The sequence below is a fragment of the Anopheles coluzzii genome, chromosome 3, assembly GCF_943734685.1.
Source record: "Anopheles coluzzii chromosome 3, AcolN3, whole genome shotgun sequence".
Lineage (NCBI taxonomy): Eukaryota > Metazoa > Arthropoda > Insecta > Diptera > Culicidae > Anopheles > Anopheles coluzzii.
In genome coordinates this window covers 23203802-23226469 of record NC_064671.1, presented here as the reverse complement: position 1 = coordinate 23226469, position 22668 = coordinate 23203802, and the positions used below count along the sequence as shown (strand labels likewise).

The window sequence follows — 22668 nt, the reverse complement described above, 5'->3', positions numbered from 1 at the left end:
TCCCGGGCGGTTTTTGTTTTTATAAAATAAGTCACCAATTATAAACGAGTACCTCGGAGTGGATGCAAATTTTGCCTTATAAATGTTCGTACCTAGTTCTTACATCACATTACATTTGCATTTTTAATAGTGCGATCCACGCATCTGCACCCGTTGCACCCTTGGCAAAGGATGTCTTTTCTTTCGCACGACTACTTGTCGCTTGACCGTGTTGCGGTTGCAGGTTGCTCGCCCGGGTCTATTTCGACCATGTCAATCTTTTGCATATAATTATGTATAATGTCACATGGAGAGGAGAAGAAAAAAAAACCAACAGGCCGTCCGTAAACGGGAACGGGGGAAGCGGTAAAAAGCGGAACGAAGGAACAGCCAGCCACTGCCCAGTGCCAGTCGCAGCGGTCGGGTGGTGTGTTTCCATACGCGTCCGGTTCTGGTGCTGGCTCAAGGTGACTCTGGCGCGGGGTGTAAAAGTGATCGAACGTTTTCGACCCGATGCCGAACGCACCCGGCCGGCCAAAGCCGGCGTCAATGACACCGACACCGGGCTAGGCTTATGGATGACAAAACAAAGGATGTGTAATAAAAATTATAATTTTATTATATTCACCGCAAGTTGCATCCGCTAGCGTGTGCTGCAAGCGCTGCACAACTGGCCACTCGTTGGTTTGCGGTTTGGTGCGGCCAGATGGGATGATGGAGCTGGTCAAGGTTGGCAAGGGTGGCAGAATTTGAACGACATATGTCGCGCGCGCGTGAGAGCTTGTGCAAAGCGTTCTAGGTCTGAACAACTTAAAACGAGAGAGCGATAGGAGGAGGAAAAAAAACACGAAACGAATCTTTAAGGCAACGATGCTGACGGTTGAAGTACTCAAGTGTAGTTGCCTTTTTGTTTTGCTCCCAGTGTTATCTACATTAACGACGGAAGGTCACGTGCAGACCGTGTTCTTTCACCTTGCCGTATGTCATTGGCAATTGGCCCGAGTGTGGGGCTATTATCCCAGTCGCGCATACTATTATTATCCCATCAACAGCTGCAATAATCTGGACGAACGAAGGAAGAGTCTAGACGCAGCAAGTGTCCCAGGAGTCGTTAAAGTTAACGGATTCAAAACATTGTACTAAAAGGAAGATTCTTTCTCCACGGAACGCAGAGAGAGCGCAGTTATGCAATCAAGCAGCTAGCAATTTACGTTTGAATAAGTTAGTATGTTGGTTTATGCTGTCAATCAATATCGTATGAATAACCGGACATAGAAAAGTATGACAATCAGTTCAAATTCAAACGACAGTGATATTACACACCTAGTACAGTGCATCATGCGTCCCAGCGTAGTACTATTTGCAGCAATGTTGACTAGCCTTACAGTAGGAGTGCATCACCGCACTACTGACCGTTTGTTGGTGGATTTTGTTACACTCAAACACTGCCACCATGCCATCATTTTCGATTGCCACTCCTCTGCGTTCGATCGTGCCCAAGTGCTAAAAGTTTCCCACAATAGCAGCACGCTCGTTCGCTTCGTCGACATAGCCGCGAACAGCACGCCATCGAACGTCGTCCGAGCCTTGTTCACACCTCGCCAGCACGCCAAACTGTGCGCCGTGCTCGACTTTGCCTGCCCGGGAGCGCCGAATCTTCTGGAGGAAGTAAGCCCCAGGGAGGGCGCTCGCTGGGCAAATCTTTTTGCCACTCGATTTGCTGTTTTTTGCTTTATCTTTGTAGGTCTCCAAACATCGCTACATGAACAACACCGTCAGCTGGTTGCTACTATCTCGCAACAGAACAGCCGACTTGCTGCCGAGAGTGCTCTGGAACACGGCCGGAATTCAGATGAACTCGGATCTTGTTGCGGCCATTGAAACCACCGACCATCGAGGGGTGTTTAATCTGTTCGATATCTACTCCAAGGGTCGCCATCTGTGTAAAGATATCTTCCAAACGCTGCTGGGAACGTGGAGCGCTGACGGTGGCTTTCGGCTGACGCCCAACTACAGCCCGTACAAGATTCGGCAAAACTTTAACTTCCTGCAGCTCCGGGGAGTTACCGTGGTTAGCTCTTGATAAAGAGAAAGAGAGGCATTTTGATGCAATTTAGGTCATTGGTGCATTGCTCTTTGTTAGATCGATCGCGAAAATGTAACATCGGGCAAGGTCGATCAGCTGTTGGGTGAACCGGGACTGACCAAGGGCATCGTCGCGTTCGTTAAGTATCATTACGCGCTGCTGGTCGTGTTGCGAGATTTTCACAACTTCACGTAAGTCCGTGCGAGCAGTTTCTTCCAGTGCTTATTCTTTAATCCCGTTTTTAAACGAACGTTTTCCCCAAGCATCAAATTTCGTCCAACGCGCGGCTGGGCCGGCCGCTTACGCTCCGGCTATCGGCTGGGGCTGCTCGGTGTGGTAAAGCGCCACGAAACGGATGTCGCCGCGACCGGTATCATCATGCGGCTGAGCCGCCAGCCGGAACTGGACTCGATCCACTACAGCTGGGCCTTCGAGTAAGGAGGGGGGGGGGGGGGGACAAAAACCCGCACCGGGTCCAGCGACACAAAATCGTTAACCCACTGTCTCGTTGCAGAACGGGTTTCATCTACAAAATCACACCGGACATTGGGAGCAAATCGGAAGGAAACGGTTTCGTTGCTCCATTTTCGCTCCCGGTCTGGGTGGCGCTGCTCCTATCGCTCGCCCTGTCGGTGCTGGTGCTGCAGTATCTTGCCCGGCTGTCCGCGGACGAGCGAAACACTCGCGCTACGATGGCGTACGTGCTGGACGTGATGGCGTGCGTCGCCCAGCAAGGTGTGCCGAACGTTTCGCGCCTGGTGCCGACGCGCGTCGCCGTGATCGTGCTGCTCGTCGCTAATTTGGTGCTGTACAACTACTACACCTCCACGGTGGTCAGCGGGCTGCTCAGCTCGCAGATGATTGGGCCGGAAACGATCGCGCAGGTGATCGACAGCCCGCTGCTACTGTCCCTGACCGACACGGGCTACCATCGGATACTGTTGCGGGTGAGCCTATCACAGCTATCGCCATTTTGCGCTATCGCTAGAGATCGTTACACGCTGGTCGTCGGCGTTTGGTGACTTGCGGCTAACGAGTTCATTTTTGTTCACACTGCAACAGGAACAAACGCTACCGTACAGCACACGGATGCACGAGCGCAAAGCGTTGCCGCCACGGTCACCCAACGATCTGCCCCTGTTTACGGACGTCGAGCATGCGGTACCGTATCTGAGACGCGGCGGACACGTGCTGCACTGCGAGCTGACAGAGGTTTATCCCGCGATCGCCAATCAGTTCACCGCCAACGAGATATGCGAGCTGCGAACGGTAAACGGTCCCGCTTTTGGTAGCAGCAAGCGACGAACCCTGTCTGATAGTTGTTGGATAAATCTGTATCAAAATCTGGCCTTTTGATTGTACACCAGGTTGAAGGATTGTACCGGTACGACATACGAGTGATGGCTTTCGTGCTGCCGAAACACAGCATGTACAGCGAGCTCTTCAAGATCACGTAAGTTTGATGGAGTTATCCACCCTCCCCTGTTTTTTGTTTGTTTGTTTTCATCTTTCGGTTTGCATCTTACACCCACTGCCCACCTCTTTTCCCACCCGTCAACACCCTCCCGAAAGCTTGATGCGGGCACAGGAAACGGGGATCGTAAAGCGGATTTATAGGATCCACAAAATAGCGAAACCAATCTGCCAAGGAAGTGCAACGGTCTACTCGGTGGAGCTGACGGAGGTTTCGCTAGCGTTTATTATATTGGGAGGTTGTAAAAGACGCCAAAAGACGCGGTGGCTGGTGCAGGCCGTGGCCGCTTGTATCATGCCGGCTCGCTAATGCTAATGCTGCGTTGGGATTTGTGACCTGTTTTATTTCTATGTTTCTTTCCATTTCTTTTTTTTTTGCAGTCGGCATCGCACTATCGGGGTTAATTTATCTGGTGGAAAAACGGGAAAGCGTACAGCGGCGCCGTACAATCCGACCGGGGGACCCGTTACAGTAGAAATGTATCCCGCCGTATCATTGTTGCTTTGTGTGTGTGTGCATGTGCTTCTGCAAGGGTTCGGATGAGACGTAGAGGATGTTGGTCTTTTTTTATTGAGCAAATAGTGCAGTAAAAAAAAACAGAGACCGCTTGATAAATATTTAACAAATAGCTCACAATGGTAATTTTACGTCAATCATAGATCAAACTTGATGATGAATGATATAATTGCGCAATTATGATTGATACGACTACCCTCTGATTGCACTTATAAGCGGATATTTTAGACTGTAAACTCATTTCGATGGTGTTGTTTGACCAGCTTGCAAAGAATTGCTATTCACAACATTATGTTTGCATTCACGCTGTTAGTATTTGCATGTGTAGATCTCGCTTGGACCTCAAGCTTTGACGGAAAAATGATAAAGGACATTTTAGCATACAAAAACTCGCAACGTGTTATGATTATGGGCTGTAACGATGGTAAGTATCGTGAAGTGTCTTTTGATAAGTCTAAAAAATCAAGTGATGAAATGCTCTTTCTAGAGTTTGTGCCGCTTGCTAAGGATCTATTGCTTACTGGTGTGTTCGTACAATCAATGCATTACACTTCTAACGATACATTTTCGAAGACACCATCCTCTGCACCAAGTTCGCCTAATTCGTATACAATTCTTGTGGATATAGATTGCTCTACCATACGGAAGAATATTCAAATGGTAATCAGATCGTAGTAACGTAACCTTTTCTACCTTATGTGACACTATTTTAATACTAACATTAAAATAGGTTGAGTTTCAGGACAAGTTCAACGGATCATACGCTTGGTTGTTCATCGCAAACGAATACAAACTTCAAGATCTTGTGCAGGAACAGAAGAAACCGTTCTGTTTGCGTCTAGATTCAGATGTACTGTGGATACAGAAAGCAGCAAACAGTTGCTTCTACCATCTTATAGATCTTTTCGCATTAAGCGATAAGCGTTGTGGAACGTTTCAAATGACTCAGGCCGGACATTGGAGACAAACGTCAGGACTTCATATTATTGATGGATTCAGCAAAGTGAAATTAAGAAAGAATTTACATCAAACGATGCTGCGTGGTTTGTTTATGGTAAGGTCTTTTTTTGATTGTGACATCATTTAGACAGGCCATATTTAGAATGCCTTTGGAATTTCTTGTAGCACTCGCCACCGGATATGCTTAAAACGAAGCTAAACCAAATGTATGGTGTCGATACGAGTGAAGCTCTCGGACATGAACTATTCCACTATGCTTTGCTGAACTTTCTACAAGAAGAGCATAACTTTTCGTAAGCATTTTACAAACAAATATGTTTGGAACTTCTTTCTTGTTAGGCGTTTTGTCTCTTTTTAGGGTAGAATATCAGTACTCGAGCCTGGAACGTTCTGAAGTTATTCCATCCTATGACGTAGTGGCATCCGGAGTTTTTCAGAGCTTGCAAGACAAACCTTTAAACGCTCGCATATTGTTACAATCTTGGACTTATAGGTAATTGTACAGAGCCACTTTAGTTATCATTCATCTGAAAGTGTTTCTTCCCATCCCTGCAATAGGTTGGGCTTCATATTTCGTCTCACGCCAGAGCTGAACGGTGCAACGAGAGAAACGAGCTACTTATCACCATTTACCGACACTACGTGGTACTCCGTCGCCTCAGTACTGGCCCTCGTTCTGGGCGTTTTGCAATGCATAGCAATATTTCATGCTGAGCTATCGTCCCTCGCTCGCAATCACTACCTAATTGACACGATCGGTTTGATTGCTCAGCAAGGTACCGCGCAGAGTTCGGCATACATTTCGCTGCGAATCGTGCTGTACGCGGTGCTGATTATGGCTTTCCTACTGTACAACTATTACACCGCATCGATCGTCGGGGAATTGCTTAGCAGCTCGAACCAGGGCCAAGCAGCGATCGATCAGCTGCTCAATGCGCCACTCGCCGTGATGTTCGCCAACGATTCGTACAATCGGGCACTTGCGGTGGTACGGGCAAACGCTATCAGTTCGATTAATAACCACAAATTAACTACAACTCTCCATTGCAGGATAATGGCACTGGCGGTTTAATGCAACAGTTTGTACGGGTATCTTATATTGGAATTAATTACCAAATTACATCCACTTATACAGTTACATCCTTTACTAGCAGCAGCACGTCAGGGTACCGGACGCGATGACTTCCGATCGTATCTACGCAGATGTCCGAAATGCTGTTCAGCTGCTGAAGCTGGGTGGTTACGCATTTCACTGTGAGCTGACCGAAGCCTTCCGAGCGATAGCCAGCCACTTTGATGCGCACGAAATATGCGAACTGCGTACGGTAAGTAGGAGGAGGTTTGACGCAGCGTCTCATATTACCCAGGATCGATTGTCCGGGTTACTTTCACTGTTCCCGGACATTGCATACTTCCTGTCTGGCGTCGCAAGGTGGTCGTAATTGTCGCTTATTTTTATTTATCATATTTTTCTTTAACTCTCCTTGACGATACCTGTATGCCGGATGTATGCAGATGAAAGGCTTGTACACTGAGCTGCCATTGATGAGCTTTGTGGTACCGCAGGGAAGCATGTACGCTGAGCAGTTCAAAATCACGTAATATAATTCAAAATTCAATAATTATGATTTTGTTGACTAAGAAGTTTAGTTTTTAATTTAGAATTCCTTTCTATTTATCTTGATTGGCGTAGCCTTACGAGAGCTACAGAGATAGGATTGATAAAACGGCTTTTAAAAACATACAGCAGTGATCAGCCAACTTGTCTGGGTGGACCTTTGGTGCATCCCGTTGTCCTGGCTGGAGTAACAGCGCCTTTCACAATCCTCGCCGGTAATAGTGCACAAACAGCGTACATTTACGATGCCAAATAATATGCTTAAACTATTTTGCAGCTGGATTTGTTTCCTCCTTTGTTATATTTCTACTTGAAAAGATCATATACTCAATGAAAACGATGAGTCAACCGTTCTAAACATAGATCGCAGACAAGATTGTGTGCTGTTTAGTGATGATTTGTAACGAAACTTGCAACAATAAATGCACAAAATAGAAGCATTAATTCTAGCAACGCCCTGGAGTAGTTTGGTCGCGGAAGTTTGATGCACATCCCCTTACAACTCGGTCCACTCAGGCGCAATGCAACTAAAAACCAGTTGCTGTGCGTTCTACCAGGGCCAAAAACTAGTTCAAAGCTCGTGGATCGTAAAACTGCAGTCCCTCCCAACGGTTCTGATTGTACTTGGATTGCGGCACGGTACACTTTGTAAATGTGCATCAAGAAACATCATCGCTGGGCCAGAGGCCCTTACGATGCATCAAACGACGGTGGCATCCGTTCAGGGGCTAATATTCTCCATTTTTTCTGCTCTTACTCGACACACCGAGGACAATAAAATGCACCGGCTAACGGTTCGCGTCGGGCGGGAAGGTTCCCACCCCGATACTCGTGCGAATCTATGTCTGGCACTCATTGTTTTGGTGTCAGCCCCTTTGGTACGGACAGGGGCCCCGAAACCTTAGTAGACAGGGCTGCACTGGCACCGGTCCTAGCGTTGGCATGTGGTGCAACGATGCTTAAAATGTTAAAGATGATATGTTAAATGCTCACACGCGCTGCGTCCACTCTCTGGGCCCGCGTCGGCACGTTAATAGACGCCCTGCTAGGCTTGGGCAATAGAAATGTTAAGTAAATTATTTGACTGCTAGCGCTGTTCAATAAAATGTGCGCAATGAGCACAGGCCGGGGGGGGGGGGGCTACTGGTTAGCGTGCGGCGAACTGCTGCAAACTCCCCTCCTCTCCTTCCCCGCCCGGTCAATCAAAACACTTTCCAGCTCATCCAGCTGGTATGATAATAGTCTTGTTGACCTGCGCGCTACACTCCCCGAGCCCCGAGCGAGAGGCCTTGCCATGGGGGATTTTGCGCGGGCGCTTCGTCCACAATTGAACCGCGTGTCTCCCTGCCGCCTGGCCGGGCTCCTCGCGACCCAGGGTTTCTAGATCCCAAAGCAAAAGATCACCCCATGCTTACGCACCCGTCCACCTCACGCAGGTTCTCCCACGTCCACCGACACGGGCAGCGGTGGTGCGCGCGTTGGCTCATTAAAAATGCAATAACGCGTTGATGAGCAAAGTGCAGAAATGTTGACCAACCATGGCTTATAATTAGTCCACTGGAAGACGCTGCAGCCGGATGCCGTGGAAGCTAGGTTAAGCTAGGCCCAGACCGCCTCCCTTATTCCTCTCCGTATCACGTTGCGATCACAAGTCTAAAGTGATCGTCGTGACCGGCTCGCGGTGCAGTAGGGGGAGAACACCCCGCTTTTAGCCCATTTCTGCCACCATATGTGCCATCTTCAATGTTCCTCAAAGCGTGGTGGCCAGGCCCACAAGCTTGATCGCTCGTAAAACTGTAGCTTAAACCTGCGCAAAACGGTGCGCGGTGCGGCTGCGTGATCGGTGCGGGCCTGGGGTGGAACCCGCTATCGATCATAACCTATAATGTGTGGAGGACAGTAATAATATAATTGTAATAATCAACCGTAATAAAAGAAGCGAAGTAAGTAAAACATAATAATAAAGCGAAGAGTTTAAGATCGGCGCGGCACCGCATGCGAGTGGGCCTCAATTTTCACCGTGCGCTTTCTGCCCGGCCCGGCCGCTGCTGCCTCTGCCCAGGAACTGTGATGTGCAGCTTTCGACGATTCCATTTACACCCTCGCCAGGGTCCGTTGAAAGGGGGAGAAGATAAACCAGTTTTGGGTAGTGCAGTCGGGGGTGCAGTTTTCTAACGTTAATTAAAAGGTTTCGTTTTGCCCGTTTTGTGAACTGGCGATGCATTTTGCAACGATTTTTTGAATGTCAAAACCAATGGTAATCCCCACACAATGAACAGGAAGAATTATTATACTTTCTATTACACATGTTGAGCTAGCAGCAATGGTAAACGAGCATTATGAAATGCCTTATGAGGCATACATCGTGAGGTTTTGATGCAACAAACTACTAAAAATTACGTCATAGTACTTGCCGTAACACAAAGCAGCAATGAAAAAAAAAACATGTAAGTAGTTTCAAAATGTATTTATCAGAAAACCGTTTTAGCCTTTTTTTAATTATTCATATTCAATAGTGGAACGGTCGTCTTTGGTATCTTTAGCCGATACTTGTTAATTCTTCTATGGAAGAAGTGACGTTTTTCTGTAAATTAATATTAATTATCAACATGATATGTTCCAAAACTAATTCCCATAAAAAATACCAACAGATTTTGAACAAAAATGTAGTTTGTTTAGTATTGATCCAGCAACCGAGCTCTGCAGCTAGAGATCCAGTCTCTGAACAAATGGTTTCAAGGGAAAATTAGTAGTTATGATTTATGAGCCGAGATTTCAAGCATAATTGGTGGAACAATCGTCATCTCGCAAGAGCTAACGACATGCCCGTCGTGGGTTCAAGTCTACAATGGACCGTCACCTCGTAGCAAGAACTGACTATCCAGCTGTGTTGTACTGAACAAGTCTCGAAAGTCTGTATAGCCCATCATGACCGCGTTTTGTTACATATTCGTTCGTCAATAGGTCATTCCCGTCAATAAGAAGAAGAAGAATAGTAAACATATACTATAATTTTAAAGTCAACATCATGCGAAATTTTGGGATCAAGCCCAATGGCTTGGCTTTTATAAATTTAGAATACAGAGAGCATATTCTAATTCAAAACAAAAGTATTGCTTTATGGTGCTTCTTTGTGAAAAATCTGTGATGTATTTTTCACACTGTCTAAAGGATGCAGTTTTTTTAATCGAAGCTGATTCGCAGATAGCGATATTTCCGCAAACTTATCATAAGTCAATTGAGGTTGCGTGTCCTAGATTCAACTCAGTACTCCGTTTGGCATAACAATAAAATGAACGATCAAACTTATTTTCCGAGAAAAACCAACTTTGAGTTTTTCATTAAATATTTAAAAAAAAATTAAAAACAAAACACTTTGTTAATTGTCCGTCTATTTCTCATAGTGAGGTGCAAACGATTTGACATTTCGGTCGAATCACACGCACACACACACACTATCAACAAACAAAGAAAATCAGCTGTTCCGGGAAGACTTCTATTGAAATACAGGGCTCTTGGTTTGATATTGCTTTGATTTATTTTTCAAAATTCCACAAAAAAATGTTAGTAAAACCATAAAATCATGCAGAAATCTTTCAAAGTTTGTTAAAAAAGTGTTATCAACAACACAATGAAATTTTAATGCTAAATTTGACAATAAAGTCTGCAAAACAGAAGCTGTTTTTCCAATTCACGTGCAGAAGAGCCCTGCCCAAAGCCAAGCTAGAGTTTGTTATCATTTTGTATTACCGGCTGGGTGTTGTTATTGTTGTCAAGTTGTATCATAAATTGGATTTCTAAGCGGAAGTAGATTCATAATGCTGTTTAGCTCTACGCTATTAAAACAAGGACTGCAAACATGGAGAACCAACTGGTGCCGAACGTTTTTTGGTAGAAGGAAAACGTAAACACGGTATGGGTTAGCGCACATTGCATAAACTAATCCCCGATATCTTTCATCGCTACAGACCCGACCTTGGAACGTGTAATATCATCACAGAAGTTGGAAACGTTTCCCCGGAAAGAGCGGTCCCAGAGCACATCGTCAAACCGCCTTACTATTATGTGCGCAATTCACCCAGCACCGGCGAAGGGCAGCCAGAAATTAAGACACGCGAACAGATCACCGGTATGCGAGAAAGCTGCCGATTGGCCGCAACCATATTGAACAGTGCTTGCTCGTTTGCTAAGGTATTATGGAGTTGTGGGACAAGTATTCTAAGACAGCAAATAACTTTTTTTACATTTGCAGGCTGGAGTGACTACAGACGAAATAGACGGCTTTGTGCACGAAGAAACGATCAAAGCGAACGCATATCCTTCCCCCTTGCGGTACTTGGGCTTTCCCAAATCCGTGTGCACCTCCGTGAACAACGTGGCCTGCCACGGCATTCCGGACGATCGGAAGCTGCTTGATGGAGACATCGTCAACATCGATATTACGGTGTTTTTCAACGGCTACCACGGTGACTGTTCGCGAATGGTGCTGGTAGGCAATGTAGACGAGCGGGGAAAATATCTGGTGGAATGCACCGAACAATGCTTGGCGGAAGCGATTCTTTGCTGTGGTCCTGGGCAACCAATATGCGTGATTGGCAAATCGATCGACAAATACGCCAAACGCAAAAAGTTGTCGGTAATGCCAGCTTTTGCTGGCCATGGGATCGGTAGCTATTTCCATGGGCCGCCTAACATTCTACATTTCGGTAAGATATGCCTGACAAGTTTTTCAGTTTAACGATTACAACATTTTCTGGTTTTTAGACAATGATTTTCCAGGCGTAATGATTCCCGGCATGACGTTCACCATTGAGCCTGTGCTGTCGCTGGGCACGTGTGAGGCCGAAATTCTGGAGGACGCGTGGACCGCCGTGTCCACCGATAATGCACGCAGTGCCCAGTTTGAACACACAGTTCTCATAACGGATGAAGGCTGTGAAGTGCTAACGGTAGCGAGTTGATGAGAAAGAGCTGAATAAAAAGTGAGATTGTTGCAAATGGTTAATACAGGATGCATAAGATCATTTATTGTTCTTAAATTATGCTTGGGATCTAAATCATTGTTCGCTCAAGTAGTTTATCACAGAATTTTGGAACAATTGCTACACTATTTCAATGCAACTACCCACGTGCTACAAATCCACTATACGACCACTAAACGGGTCCTAAACGGCTCAAGTTATAGAACGCTATCTATTGAGCGAAAGCTATTCCAAACGCCACAGATTATGCTTAAACGACTGGAAAATTGAATATCCATAGAAAAAAAAAAGAAAGCTTCACAGCTTCATTGGTTTGATCAATAGGTGGCGTATTACAACTCATCATTACATTGCTATCTTTTTCTTGCAATGCGTTTCGACAAGTTTCATCTTATCATGACCTATATAGCCTTCTAACTTTCCGAGCAAAAATCTATATGAATGGTCGTATGATCAGATACGTGGGTACCGACACCAACGACCATTACTCAAATCTCACTTGCTTCAGTGCTGGTGGTTTCCGTTGGAGTTTAGTATTTAAACAATCGTATCGCCGTTCTAGTTCTAGCGATGCATAACTTCAATGCGAAACCATACAACAGTACAGAGGAAATGAGAAAGCTCTCCTCCAAGCGTTGAAGCTCAACTGGTTGGGGTATCCCTCCAACAGATGGCGCCACCAGCTTTTTTGCTATTTTTAGAATGCATGAGTCGTTTGCCGTCTGCTAAACGAAGTCTTTCTATATTCCGTTTAGGCAGAGAACTTGAGTCGTTTAGAAGCCGTTTAGTGGCCGTTTAGTGGATTTGTGGCACTTGGGTTTTGAGAGGAATGTAATTAAAACTTAGAAAAAGACTAATCATCCACTTAAAACATGTGGCCTGGCCAGTTATGGTGGAAAAGTTAGAACATATTTTCGAATGAAAAAAATATTCATAGGATTTTTAAAATTCTAATCTTACTACGATATGTTATAAAACATTATTATGGACCTTTAAGACAGTTTTCATTCAAAGCTTACAAGAAATTCAAAAGATATATTCTTTTAACCACGAAAAACATCATTGTTCCATACAAAATGTATGGCCTACCCGGGTAGGCGGTTGTACGATTACGTGATGTTTTTTGGTCGTACACAAGACGGTTAACCTACCGAAAACTACCGATAAAATTTTGATGCGCCTACCGAAAACCGCCTAAATAATCTGGCCACACTGTTGACATGTTCCCTAGAAACGTCAGTTGCAATAGCCACGACAGCTGGCAAACAAAACCTGTGGCCAAGAAGTTGTAGTTACTTTCACCTCAGATCTATGTCTGAGAAAACGATCCTCAATCAATTACATATGGCTTAAAATAGTTTGCTTTAAGTCAGTTAAAGTTTGTGTAATTGAATACTCCAATTGTATACTAATATCACAGGACAAAGATAGAGCTAAACTCCGTATCCAGGAAAAGATACAACTCCCTCAAACAAGAACAGGAATAAAGCAGTTAACAGAAAGCTGAGCATATTTGCGTGTGATTATGGAGAAATCGAACGAAGGTGCTAAAATGGGACGAGAACGGATCGAAAAAATGTCCGCAGAAGTGGTGGATTCTAACCCCTACAGTCGCCTGATGGCTTTGCAGCGCATGGGAATTGTGAAAGAGTACGAGCGGATCCGGCAAAAGAGTGTGGCCGTTGTCGGTATGTATCACCCATCTGGCCTGCTCCAGATAACAACAATGATTGAATCTAACGAACATAATTGTTTTTATAGGCGTCGGAGGTGTCGGTAGCGTAACGGCGGACATGCTGACCCGGTGCGGTATCGGCAAGCTGATGCTGTTCGACTACGACAAGGTTGAGCTGGCGAATATGAATCGACTGTTCTTTACCCCGGACCAGGCGGGCTTATCAAAGGTGGAAGCTGCCGCGAAAACACTCAACTTTATCAACCCGGACGTGGCAATCACCACGCACAATTACAACATCACGACGGTGGACAACTTTGACCACTTTCTCGGCGCTATTCGCACGGGCGGCATCGAGCAGGGCACGCCGGTCGATTTAGTGCTTAGCTGTGTGGACAACTTTGAGGCACGCATGGCGATCAACACGGCTTGCAACGAGCTCAGTCTGAACTGGTTCGAATCGGGCGTGTCGGAAAATGCCGTCTCCGGTCACATACAGTTCATACGGCCGGGCGAGACGGCCTGCTTTGCCTGCGCTCCGCCGCTCGTGGTGGCGGAAAACATCGACGAGAAGACGCTAAAGCGGGAAGGCGTTTGTGCGGCCAGTCTGCCCACGACGATGGGCATTGTGGCGGGCATGCTGGTACAAAATACGCTCAAGTATTTGCTTAACTTCGGCACCGTCTCGGACTATCTCGGGTATAATGCCATGATCGATTTCTTTCCCCGCATGAGCCTCAAACCGAACCCGACGTGTGATGATCGGTTTTGCATCGAGCGGCAGCGGGACTATCTGGCCAAACCGCGCAGTGAGACGGCAGTCGCTGCCGAAGAGGAACCGGAAGGTCCTTTGCACGAAGATAATCTGTACGGGATTGAGCTGGTGGCGGATGATGCGGACACAGCGGGCAAAAGTGATGAGCAAGTGGCGGCCCCCACGCGCGGCAGCAACATTGCGGAAGGGTTAAAGCTGGCGTACGATGCACCGGTGGTTGAGGCGGAAACTGGTCAAGTATCGGTCGATAATGACGTTAGCCTGGATGAACTGATGGCGCAGATGTCTGGCATGTGCAAACCTTCCGAACAGAAGTAAAATGTATTTTTTTTTATTGTTACGACAGCATTATTGGGAATTAAATATTTACGCGACGCGAAATGAAATATACTATCTGATTTTTCTTTGCTAAATGCTTAAAGTGAACCCGGTAATCGTAATGATGGTTATAAGTTTTACAATTAACATTTAAAATTTCTAATACACAAAGGGCTGATTGTGGATCGTTTCCCTGCGAGGTTTTGTCAACACCCAAAAACTTTGTGGAGATTATTTCCTAATATTCCTAATACTTACCTTGGGAAGTTGCTTCGTCCAACCCGAATGTGTCGATACAACGTGCTTTAGCGCGAGTAGATCAAATGAACAGTATTCAGAGTCACGTAAACATACTTTAGGGAGCCATTAGAAGCTACCTAATGTCCTACACTGTTAGTAGAAATGCTATCTTCTTCGATTTCACTTCCGTGTTCTAGCACCGTTTTGATTATCACAGCACAGAACTCTTGTTAAAACCGTTACTACATTTTTCCAATAGCACACCAATATCGACCGCCATCTTCTATATTCTGTCTTAAATAATCAGCAAGCAATAATTGGTAGTAAAAATACGCTTACTTAGACCAAAATCACACATTTTACTCCTGAACGAGGCTGTTTGTTTTCGGTCGGTTTTTCTCCGTTTGCTTTGGAGCACGCTCGCGCGGAATATTCTGCGAGCGTGCTCCATTTTTTGAATGATTTGAACATGTTTCGTGCAGCGTAACGGCTAATGGAACGTGTGCGTGCTAGTTAAGCAACATGCAGCCGAAATACGAAACCTATTATGTATCGATTGGCTTTTTTTTCTTTTTTTTACAAAAAGCATCATTAATCAAAAGGCATCAGCGATTATATAAACAAAGTATCTTAAAATTAAGTAAATATTTTATGTGATGTTTGCTATCGTTTAAACATTGCGTAAGCTGAAGTAAATATTTTGTTAATTTTTTTTTATATATTTATAAATTTTCTTTAACCTTTTTTCGAACGTTTGTTTAAGTTTTCATTGAAAGAAAGGTAATAATTAGGACACAAATGATGGCTGGCAATATGTTGTTTTAAAAAAGCAAAAAAGCATTCACCTTAGCAACGAGACTGCCATTCCTTGCTAAACTGAACCCGAATCAAAAAGACAATAATTTTATTGCTCTCACACACACCTGATTCAAATATTTGAATATTTGAATTATGCAAACCACGGAAACAACACGCTTGCCCAATCACCGTGCGATTGCTGCCAGTTGTACCATGCTTCATGTTTCATTGGTTTGCTACTACTACCTCACCTGCAGCCATTTGCGAGCGTGTACCAGCCATAAACGACACAGACACATAATCCCAAAACCTCATCCGATTTGGAGCGTATCACTGCGGTGAAAAAAGGGCCCAGGGCCGACGCACCGGCAAGTTGGCAGTAACAGTTTTTTTTGGGGAAGGTAAAACCGATGGTGCGAGGAAAATAGCATAAATTAACGCCCCCAATTACACCGGTGGGGTGGAAATCCGTTTGGCATGGAATTGGGATTATTAATGCCGATTGATCTTGATCTTCACAGCTTAGCCATGCGCTGGCTGCTGCACCGGTGCGCAAATTCTTGTACGCCACATTACGCGCCCGTTCTACCGGAGGGCAATCCGATGGGCCCTTACTGGCCACTGTCTGTGTGTGTGTGCGCGTTCGTTTCGTTGATCGTTTTTCCCACACACACGCCCGTTTTGCCGTTCATTACAGGTGTGAGCGATTAACCGTTTCGCATCAGTTTGGTGCAGTTTGGTGCTGGATTAAGGTTTTGGAGCATCGTTGGGAGCGCGGGAAATAAAACATGGGGTAGCCAATTCGTATGGTATGGTATGGTGAAGGTATGCGCACCGTCGTACGTAAGGAAAGCGGAGAGAGAGAGAGAGAGAGTGTGCAAGATTACGCGAAATCTGGTTTCTGCGGTGCGTTAGCATAATTTGACGAGAATTTCGACAACGCGTGTGTCGGTTGACCTGAATTAGCAAAGGGAACGACCGGGAACAGGTGGACGAAGGGGGCTCGAGAGAAACTGGAGTGAGACAGTGAAAATATTCAGCAAAAAAAAAAAAAAAAAACAAAAATATTTAGCCAAAATAAACATTCATTTATCATAAACAAATGTTTTATTTTTAGTAAATTTTAATCAATTGAGGTTTGAAAATATAAGCAAAAATAAGATATTTTTTTTAATAAGATACATTCAATCTTAAAAAAAACTGTGTTTTTCTACAATTTTGAAAATAAAATGAAAAAAAAAAATTAAAAGAAAGTTTAAAAATTTTCAAACATAAAATAATTAAAAGAAAACAACTAAAAGTTTTACTAATGAAAATTGTATAAAAAGACAAAATAAAGAGAATTATTTTGTATGTCAAGAAATAAAAGTGTGATTAACATAAAATAACTCAAAACGGACAATAACATTATCAGTATGGAGCTAATTAACATTTATCGTTAGCTGCAAAGAAGTCAGAAGAGAATTCATTTTTCTAATAATTCTTTCAATTAATTTTTATTTTTACTGTTTATGTTGTTTATGTTTACTGTTGTTTTATTTTTATTTTATGTCTGTTTAATTTGTTATCTCTTTATCGCTCTATTCCTTTCTTTTCCGCTCTCGATCTCTCTCTCTCTCTCTCTCTCTCTCTCTCTCTCTCTCTCTCTCTCTCTCTTCCTTAAATTTATTCTTTTCAATTTATTCTTAATGATTCACTTACATTATTTCAATTTCCATTCATTTAACTTGAAATGTGTTAATCTTGCTTGGAAAAAAATCAAGTAAAATCACAGCTGCAGAATAAAACAGAGACAATTTGTTTTTCCTATTCAACACACAATTGAGGTTACCAGTACACAGCAAAGTTGTTTTCAATCCCACCCCAATAGTATTTCCTACACAGACACAAATTGTTTGGAGCCCATGATTGGCATTTTTCTCCTTCCAATCGCGTTGTCTAGTCGAAGCAGCGGCCCTAAACTGAACATGCATGGTCGAATGCAGGCAGGTGGTCCTTTTTTTTGAGTGCAGCTAACGGGCGGTCGGACACGGACCCCATTTTCTGGCAAGGGGGTTATTATTGCAGAAGCATCACCGCATGCACATACGAATTTCCGCTTGCCTGTCAATGTGGAAGCAAGTGCCGATGAGTGCCGATGGACAAAACACTTTCAAACAAACACAATTATTGCTAGCGCGAGAGAAAGGGATGTACCAGGGGACTATGTGTCGTCCTCGACCGCTAGTTTCACGCTCGCATAACTAGGTGCCATGGAGCGATGGATCCCCAACTGTACATTTGCGTTACAGTTCTAGTGCGCGCGAGCGGATTCTTCAAAATTTATCTAAATTCGATCGAGCGCAAGAATGTTGTGCCGCCGCCGCCGCTGCCATTCTGCCGTAGCGGAATCGGTTCCGATCGGTTACAGTTGGCTAGTTGGATGTTTGAATGGGGAGTTTTGTTGTTTGAAAGGGGGAGGGGACGAAGAGGAATGTATACGGCGCTCTGTACAGTGAGTGTGTACAATATTTCCTGCGGCTGTGGTTTTCATCCATCATCGATTGCATCACTTCGGATGATGGTGGAAAATTAAAAATTTTCTGGATCACTTCCGCACATCGAGCATCGGAAGGGTAAGATGGGGGCAGGTGTGGAGAAAAACGTTCTGGGAAAATCTGGGTTGAAGAATGTTCGGCAGGTGCGCATCGCACACCATTCTTGCGAACTAGATAGAGTGGCGTTGTATATACTACAAAGCGCAAACATTGGATTTCGTTCGAATAGGACAGGAAGCTGGTGTGATGAAGTGTAGCTGATAAAACGGATAACAGTTCAAGATTTGCAGTTGTTAACTAACGCTGCTATTTCGAGCATATTTTTTATTATCAATAAACCATTTTAGATAAAATTATTAATTGATTAATTGACGTATCAAGTGGTTTGTTTTCACAGTCTATAGACATCTTGTTTCATTTGTTTTAACAAAAATATAGGGAATATAGATATATTTACAACCCATTATCTAGTGAAAGCTTGTGAAGCCGATTTGTTTATCACTCATTTTCTTACTTTTATTGCTTGTTTCTTCTTTGAAATATGTAGTAATTTACATTAGAATGTATGTAGCGATTTCTGGATTGAAATTGAAAATTGAGATAAAATTATCCCTTTGTTGCATGACGAATTATTATTTCATTTTCTTGAGACCTTGCTTCTTCACAAAACTTCAAAAACGGCCAAAACCTTGGTCACATGAATCGAACTAGGTTGAACACTTAAAACGGAAATTCTTTTGTCATAATTTAATTATGATCTATGTAGACAAACACTATACGAAGACTAATCTTAGATTCCTTACTTATTAGTAGCTTGCATCACTACGATCTTGTCCTGCAAAAGACACATCTTTAAGACATCAAGACATCTTCTAAAACCAAGACACTGCAAGCAAGTCTGTTGTCATTATCCAATCGTTGATTTGTACCGTAAGGGGTTGTCCGTGAGCTAAGTTATTAAGGAATCATATTTTTGACGCGCCTCCCTCTAATGTAGCAAAATGCGATGTCCGAAACGATTCTCTTCTCTAACTTACGCAACATTTCGGAGTTACATCAGCTTCTCCATACCTTTACGTACTCTATTTTCCCCAAACACATCGGTCATTGCAGAATGAAATCCTTTTCTCTGAATTGTACTCAATTTAAGCATTTTTTTCTTAGATTTTATGAATTTTAATCAAAATTATAATCTTTTTAATATCATTTAAGCTACTCTTCTGTTGGAAAGAATAAAACAAAGAACTCGGAGGCATACTATTTTATTTAACTCTTGTACCCTGGAGAGTAGACTCCTCGTGTACTCTGGAGCTATTATATGCGTCACGTAATTAAGGGATGTTTCCCTACGTCATAAATACCGTCTTACCATCTAAAATTGGACCCACAAAAGCGCCTGTGAGCTTATTCTCCGAAGCAGTAAAACACCCCTTGCTTCAGGATTCAACAAACCCGTTATAGGTTCAAATCTCGCAGAACTAACTACAATATGTTTTGGTTGAGCCAATTAATTGCAGACAGGCAATCCCATTCGTGACTGAGGTTGTTGCACCAAACAAGAATAATATTTAGAAGTGCTAGAAATTGGAAAATCGGACTGATTTATATTTAGAGACTTGTTATGTTTTCAAGAATAACATTAAGAAAATGCAAAAAAAGCGATTCAGAATCGATCCAACTCAGCTTTCCGATTATTGCTCAGCTTTCCGATTATTGAAGTTAATACATTTTACGGTAAACGGTAAACCACCACCGGCCGGAAATTCCAATCGGCGGATGGCGTGGCAAATTTTTGATAGTGCGTGCAACTATTTCCTACACGCGGATTTAGAAGAGAAAAAAAAAACTAATCCAAAGCACCATCAACAGCCTTGGCTATACCCTGGATCAGTTGCAGATCTTCTGATTCGAGTGGTGTTGGAGATGTTTGAGAGAACCGCGATGATGTGAGATGATCTGGCCGTGGAGCGTGTTTTTCCCCCCAAAACGCAACCACCTGATAGTGCCGGTTCCGTTCGGTACGATTGGCATGGGTAGAAAAAATAAACACATGTAAGATCACGCCAAAATCACCACGGTACCCACTAGCTCATAATTGGCAATTGCGGTCCGGTACTTGATCCGATTCGATCGGGCTTCCCACCATCACAGGCGAAGGTGCGCTTTCGAGCTTGCGCTATTTCCACGAGCCGTTTTGTTCCCCCTTCCGCTCAAGTGTTCGATAGGTTTTCTAAGTCTATCTAGAAAGCATTCGCGTGTCTACTGCTGAGTCTCGGCGCACGGAGACTGGGACGCACGTGGAAAGCTTTTACACCAATCCCCTTCTGCGTCCATTTTAGACGCAGGTTGTTTTTGTTTTCGTTGAATTCCTGTTGCCTGTTTCATAGTTGGTGTTGTTCTCACCTACTTTCGTGGCTAAGAATTGTGGCCCTGGGGGTAAGATTTAATTAAATTTGAACGTATGGAGCAGTGAGAAGATACAAAAAAAAAACATACACACACAAAATACAAAGCAAATAAACCACAAACTAAACGGTAAACGGGCGCACGGACCGCCACAAGTGCTGCAATATGGGGGAGCTTACACGGTCGATTTCAGATTCGCCAGTTGACCATGAAAAAGGGGTAGAACGCAAGGTAGCTAATTTTGATTACTGCTATTTACTATCGCGGTGCCTTTCATACCGCAACCCCGGTACGGGTATGTTTGATGAGATGTACCTCCCGGTTATAACATATTGGTAGCAAATTGGGGTTTTGGTGGGGTATCAACTGCTGCAGCCGAGCACATGTGTTCCTGTGCAAGGTGCGAACCGGAGAGTAAGAATACACTACACAAAGTGGTTCAAAAGTATGGAAGAACAACAATGTTGTTGTAGTTGTTGCAGGAATTCGTTTATGCATGTTTTATTGCTTATTTGGAGAAATAACCAACACTACTTCGTGCGAATGATTTGCGTATAGTTCAACTGTTGTTTTCTTGTCCTTGTTCAATGTTTAATGCGTATTTATTTCATAAGATTAAAGAAAAAATTGTCCTAAGTTTATAGAGACACTAAAAGGAATTTCAAGTATGCATCATCATGTTCTATGGTATTCTAGCTCAAAGTTAGGAGGAAATAAAAAAAGAGATCTTGTATTTTTATATTTGAATATTTTCTCTATTTACTCAATAAAATGAGTGAAAATTTTCTCAATATGGATGACATACAATAATTAAGATAATATTCTTATATTTAAAAATCATAATCAAACACTTCGATTTAGGGTAATGTGAGTGGTCCAATCGTGCGAATTTAGATTAAAATTGCAGTATTTTCATACTGTGAAATGATCGTTCAAAGTAAATTAATGTGTTATAATGGTCGTTCAATTTTGAGTTGAGAGCATCCAGACAACAGCTAGAATTATTATTCTATTGCCCGTTTTTTTATCGTGATGCTGACTTTGATGTTGCGCTATGAGTCTTTTCCTGGTAATAAGAACCTAGCCATAACTTCTCTCTATTTCTTATAACAACAACGGTTGTCGGTCAAGGCTTGCTTGTACCCACAGCTAGGCTTTAGGTACCTTTTATCCGACTGTCAGTTTATCCGTGCTGTTGAGAAATGACATTTCAATGCAAATATGACATTGCGTGCTGAGGAGGATATTTGTAAGAAAAACCCCTTATTAGATCACATTATCATAAAAAAATGCTAAACTTCTTGGCAAATTTCAAACATTCAAGTTCAATTTTATTGAAGTGTACAATTCAAGTTTAACCAAAACTTCCAAAATTAAGTTTAACCAAAAAACTTTAAGAATTTGTGATAAAATATATACTTTCACCCATTATCCGTGTTATTCGAGTATCCGGACGAGGTCGAGTTCCGTTGAACCCAGATAAACGGTGTTCCAATGTAATCGTGTGACGTTCAACAACAATTTTGGATATTACAGGTGTCCCCCGAGTTACGACTGTATTTGAGACCGAAAAATTGTCCCAAAGCAAGGCGTAAGTCGAAATAGTCGTATGTCGAATATCTGATAATATAAGGTTTGTAACCAAAATTAAAGAGTCGGAATCTATGAAATCGAGTATTTTATTTAAAATAATGTTCGATAATGTATGTTTTTTCTCCAAAAGTGATATAGAAATTCAAGACCGGGGTGTTGTGGAATCTATGGAAATGTGTTTGTAACGGTTATCAGCACAGAAATTCAAAAAATATATCAATTTCATATCAATGACAACTTTAAACTGTCAAAATCAAAATCGTCGTATCTGCGGATCGTCGTAATTCGAGGGGGTCGTAACTCGGGGGACGCCTGTAATTGAAAATCCTTAACATGCGTAATTTTCCCCAGATTCTTTTAACAGCGTTACTTTGTTTTACGGATTTATGTAACTATTTAGTTATTTAACGGAGATTATCTTCAAACATATAACTTTCATGTTGTTATATTTTTTGTTCAGGAAAAAGGAACTTGAAGAATTCGAAACAAAACTAAAGATAACAATAATATAACGGTAATTATTCAAAGAGATAAGGTTCATTACACTTTTATTAAAATAAGTGAAACAGATCCAGATACCTAGCCAGAAAAAAGGTCTATTGAAATTAAACCATTCTGATTGATTTATCATAATTCAATCCCATCATAAATCACCCTGCGAATGATACACCGCTCCGATATTAGCATTCCCTGTTCGGGAGCAATGCTGCA

The 22668-nt window shown here is 43.1% G+C and overlaps 4 protein-coding genes across 4 annotated transcripts in view; 3 read left to right on the top strand and 1 right to left on the bottom strand.

Annotated features, from left to right (window-relative positions):
• The window catches only part of LOC120957677 (protein limb expression 1 homolog), a 265788-nt gene that overhangs the window by 62215 nt on the left and 180905 nt on the right, over positions 1-22668 (bottom strand). The gene's annotated exons all lie outside the window — the stretch shown is intronic.
• Positions 1302-10139, top strand: LOC120954652 (ionotropic receptor 75a). The gene is made up of 15 exons (XM_049608127.1): positions 1302-1647; positions 1724-2050; positions 2123-2256; positions 2329-2499; positions 2580-3012; positions 3128-3334; positions 3433-3518; positions 3638-3835; positions 5314-5508; positions 5574-6003; positions 6066-6104; positions 6167-6340; positions 6531-6613; positions 6709-6848; positions 6911-10139. Exons 1-15 carry the CDS (start codon positions 1318-1320, stop codon positions 6988-6990), a joined length of 3027 nt encoding a protein of 1008 aa, XP_049464084.1. The 5' UTR covers positions 1302-1317; the 3' UTR covers positions 6991-10139.
• LOC120958719 (methionine aminopeptidase 1D, mitochondrial) lies at positions 10302-11638 on the top strand. Its single transcript, XM_040381694.2, has 4 exons — positions 10302-10537; positions 10602-10824; positions 10886-11339; positions 11398-11638. The coding sequence occupies exons 1-4, from the start codon at positions 10452-10454 to the stop codon at positions 11592-11594; spliced, it is 960 nt and encodes a 319-aa protein (XP_040237628.2). The 5' UTR covers positions 10302-10451; the 3' UTR covers positions 11595-11638.
• LOC120958462 (ubiquitin-like modifier-activating enzyme 5) lies at positions 12867-14451 on the top strand. The gene is made up of 2 exons (XM_040381293.2): positions 12867-13303; positions 13377-14451. Exons 1-2 carry the CDS (start codon positions 13141-13143, stop codon positions 14381-14383), a joined length of 1170 nt encoding a protein of 389 aa, XP_040237227.2. The 5' UTR covers positions 12867-13140; the 3' UTR covers positions 14384-14451.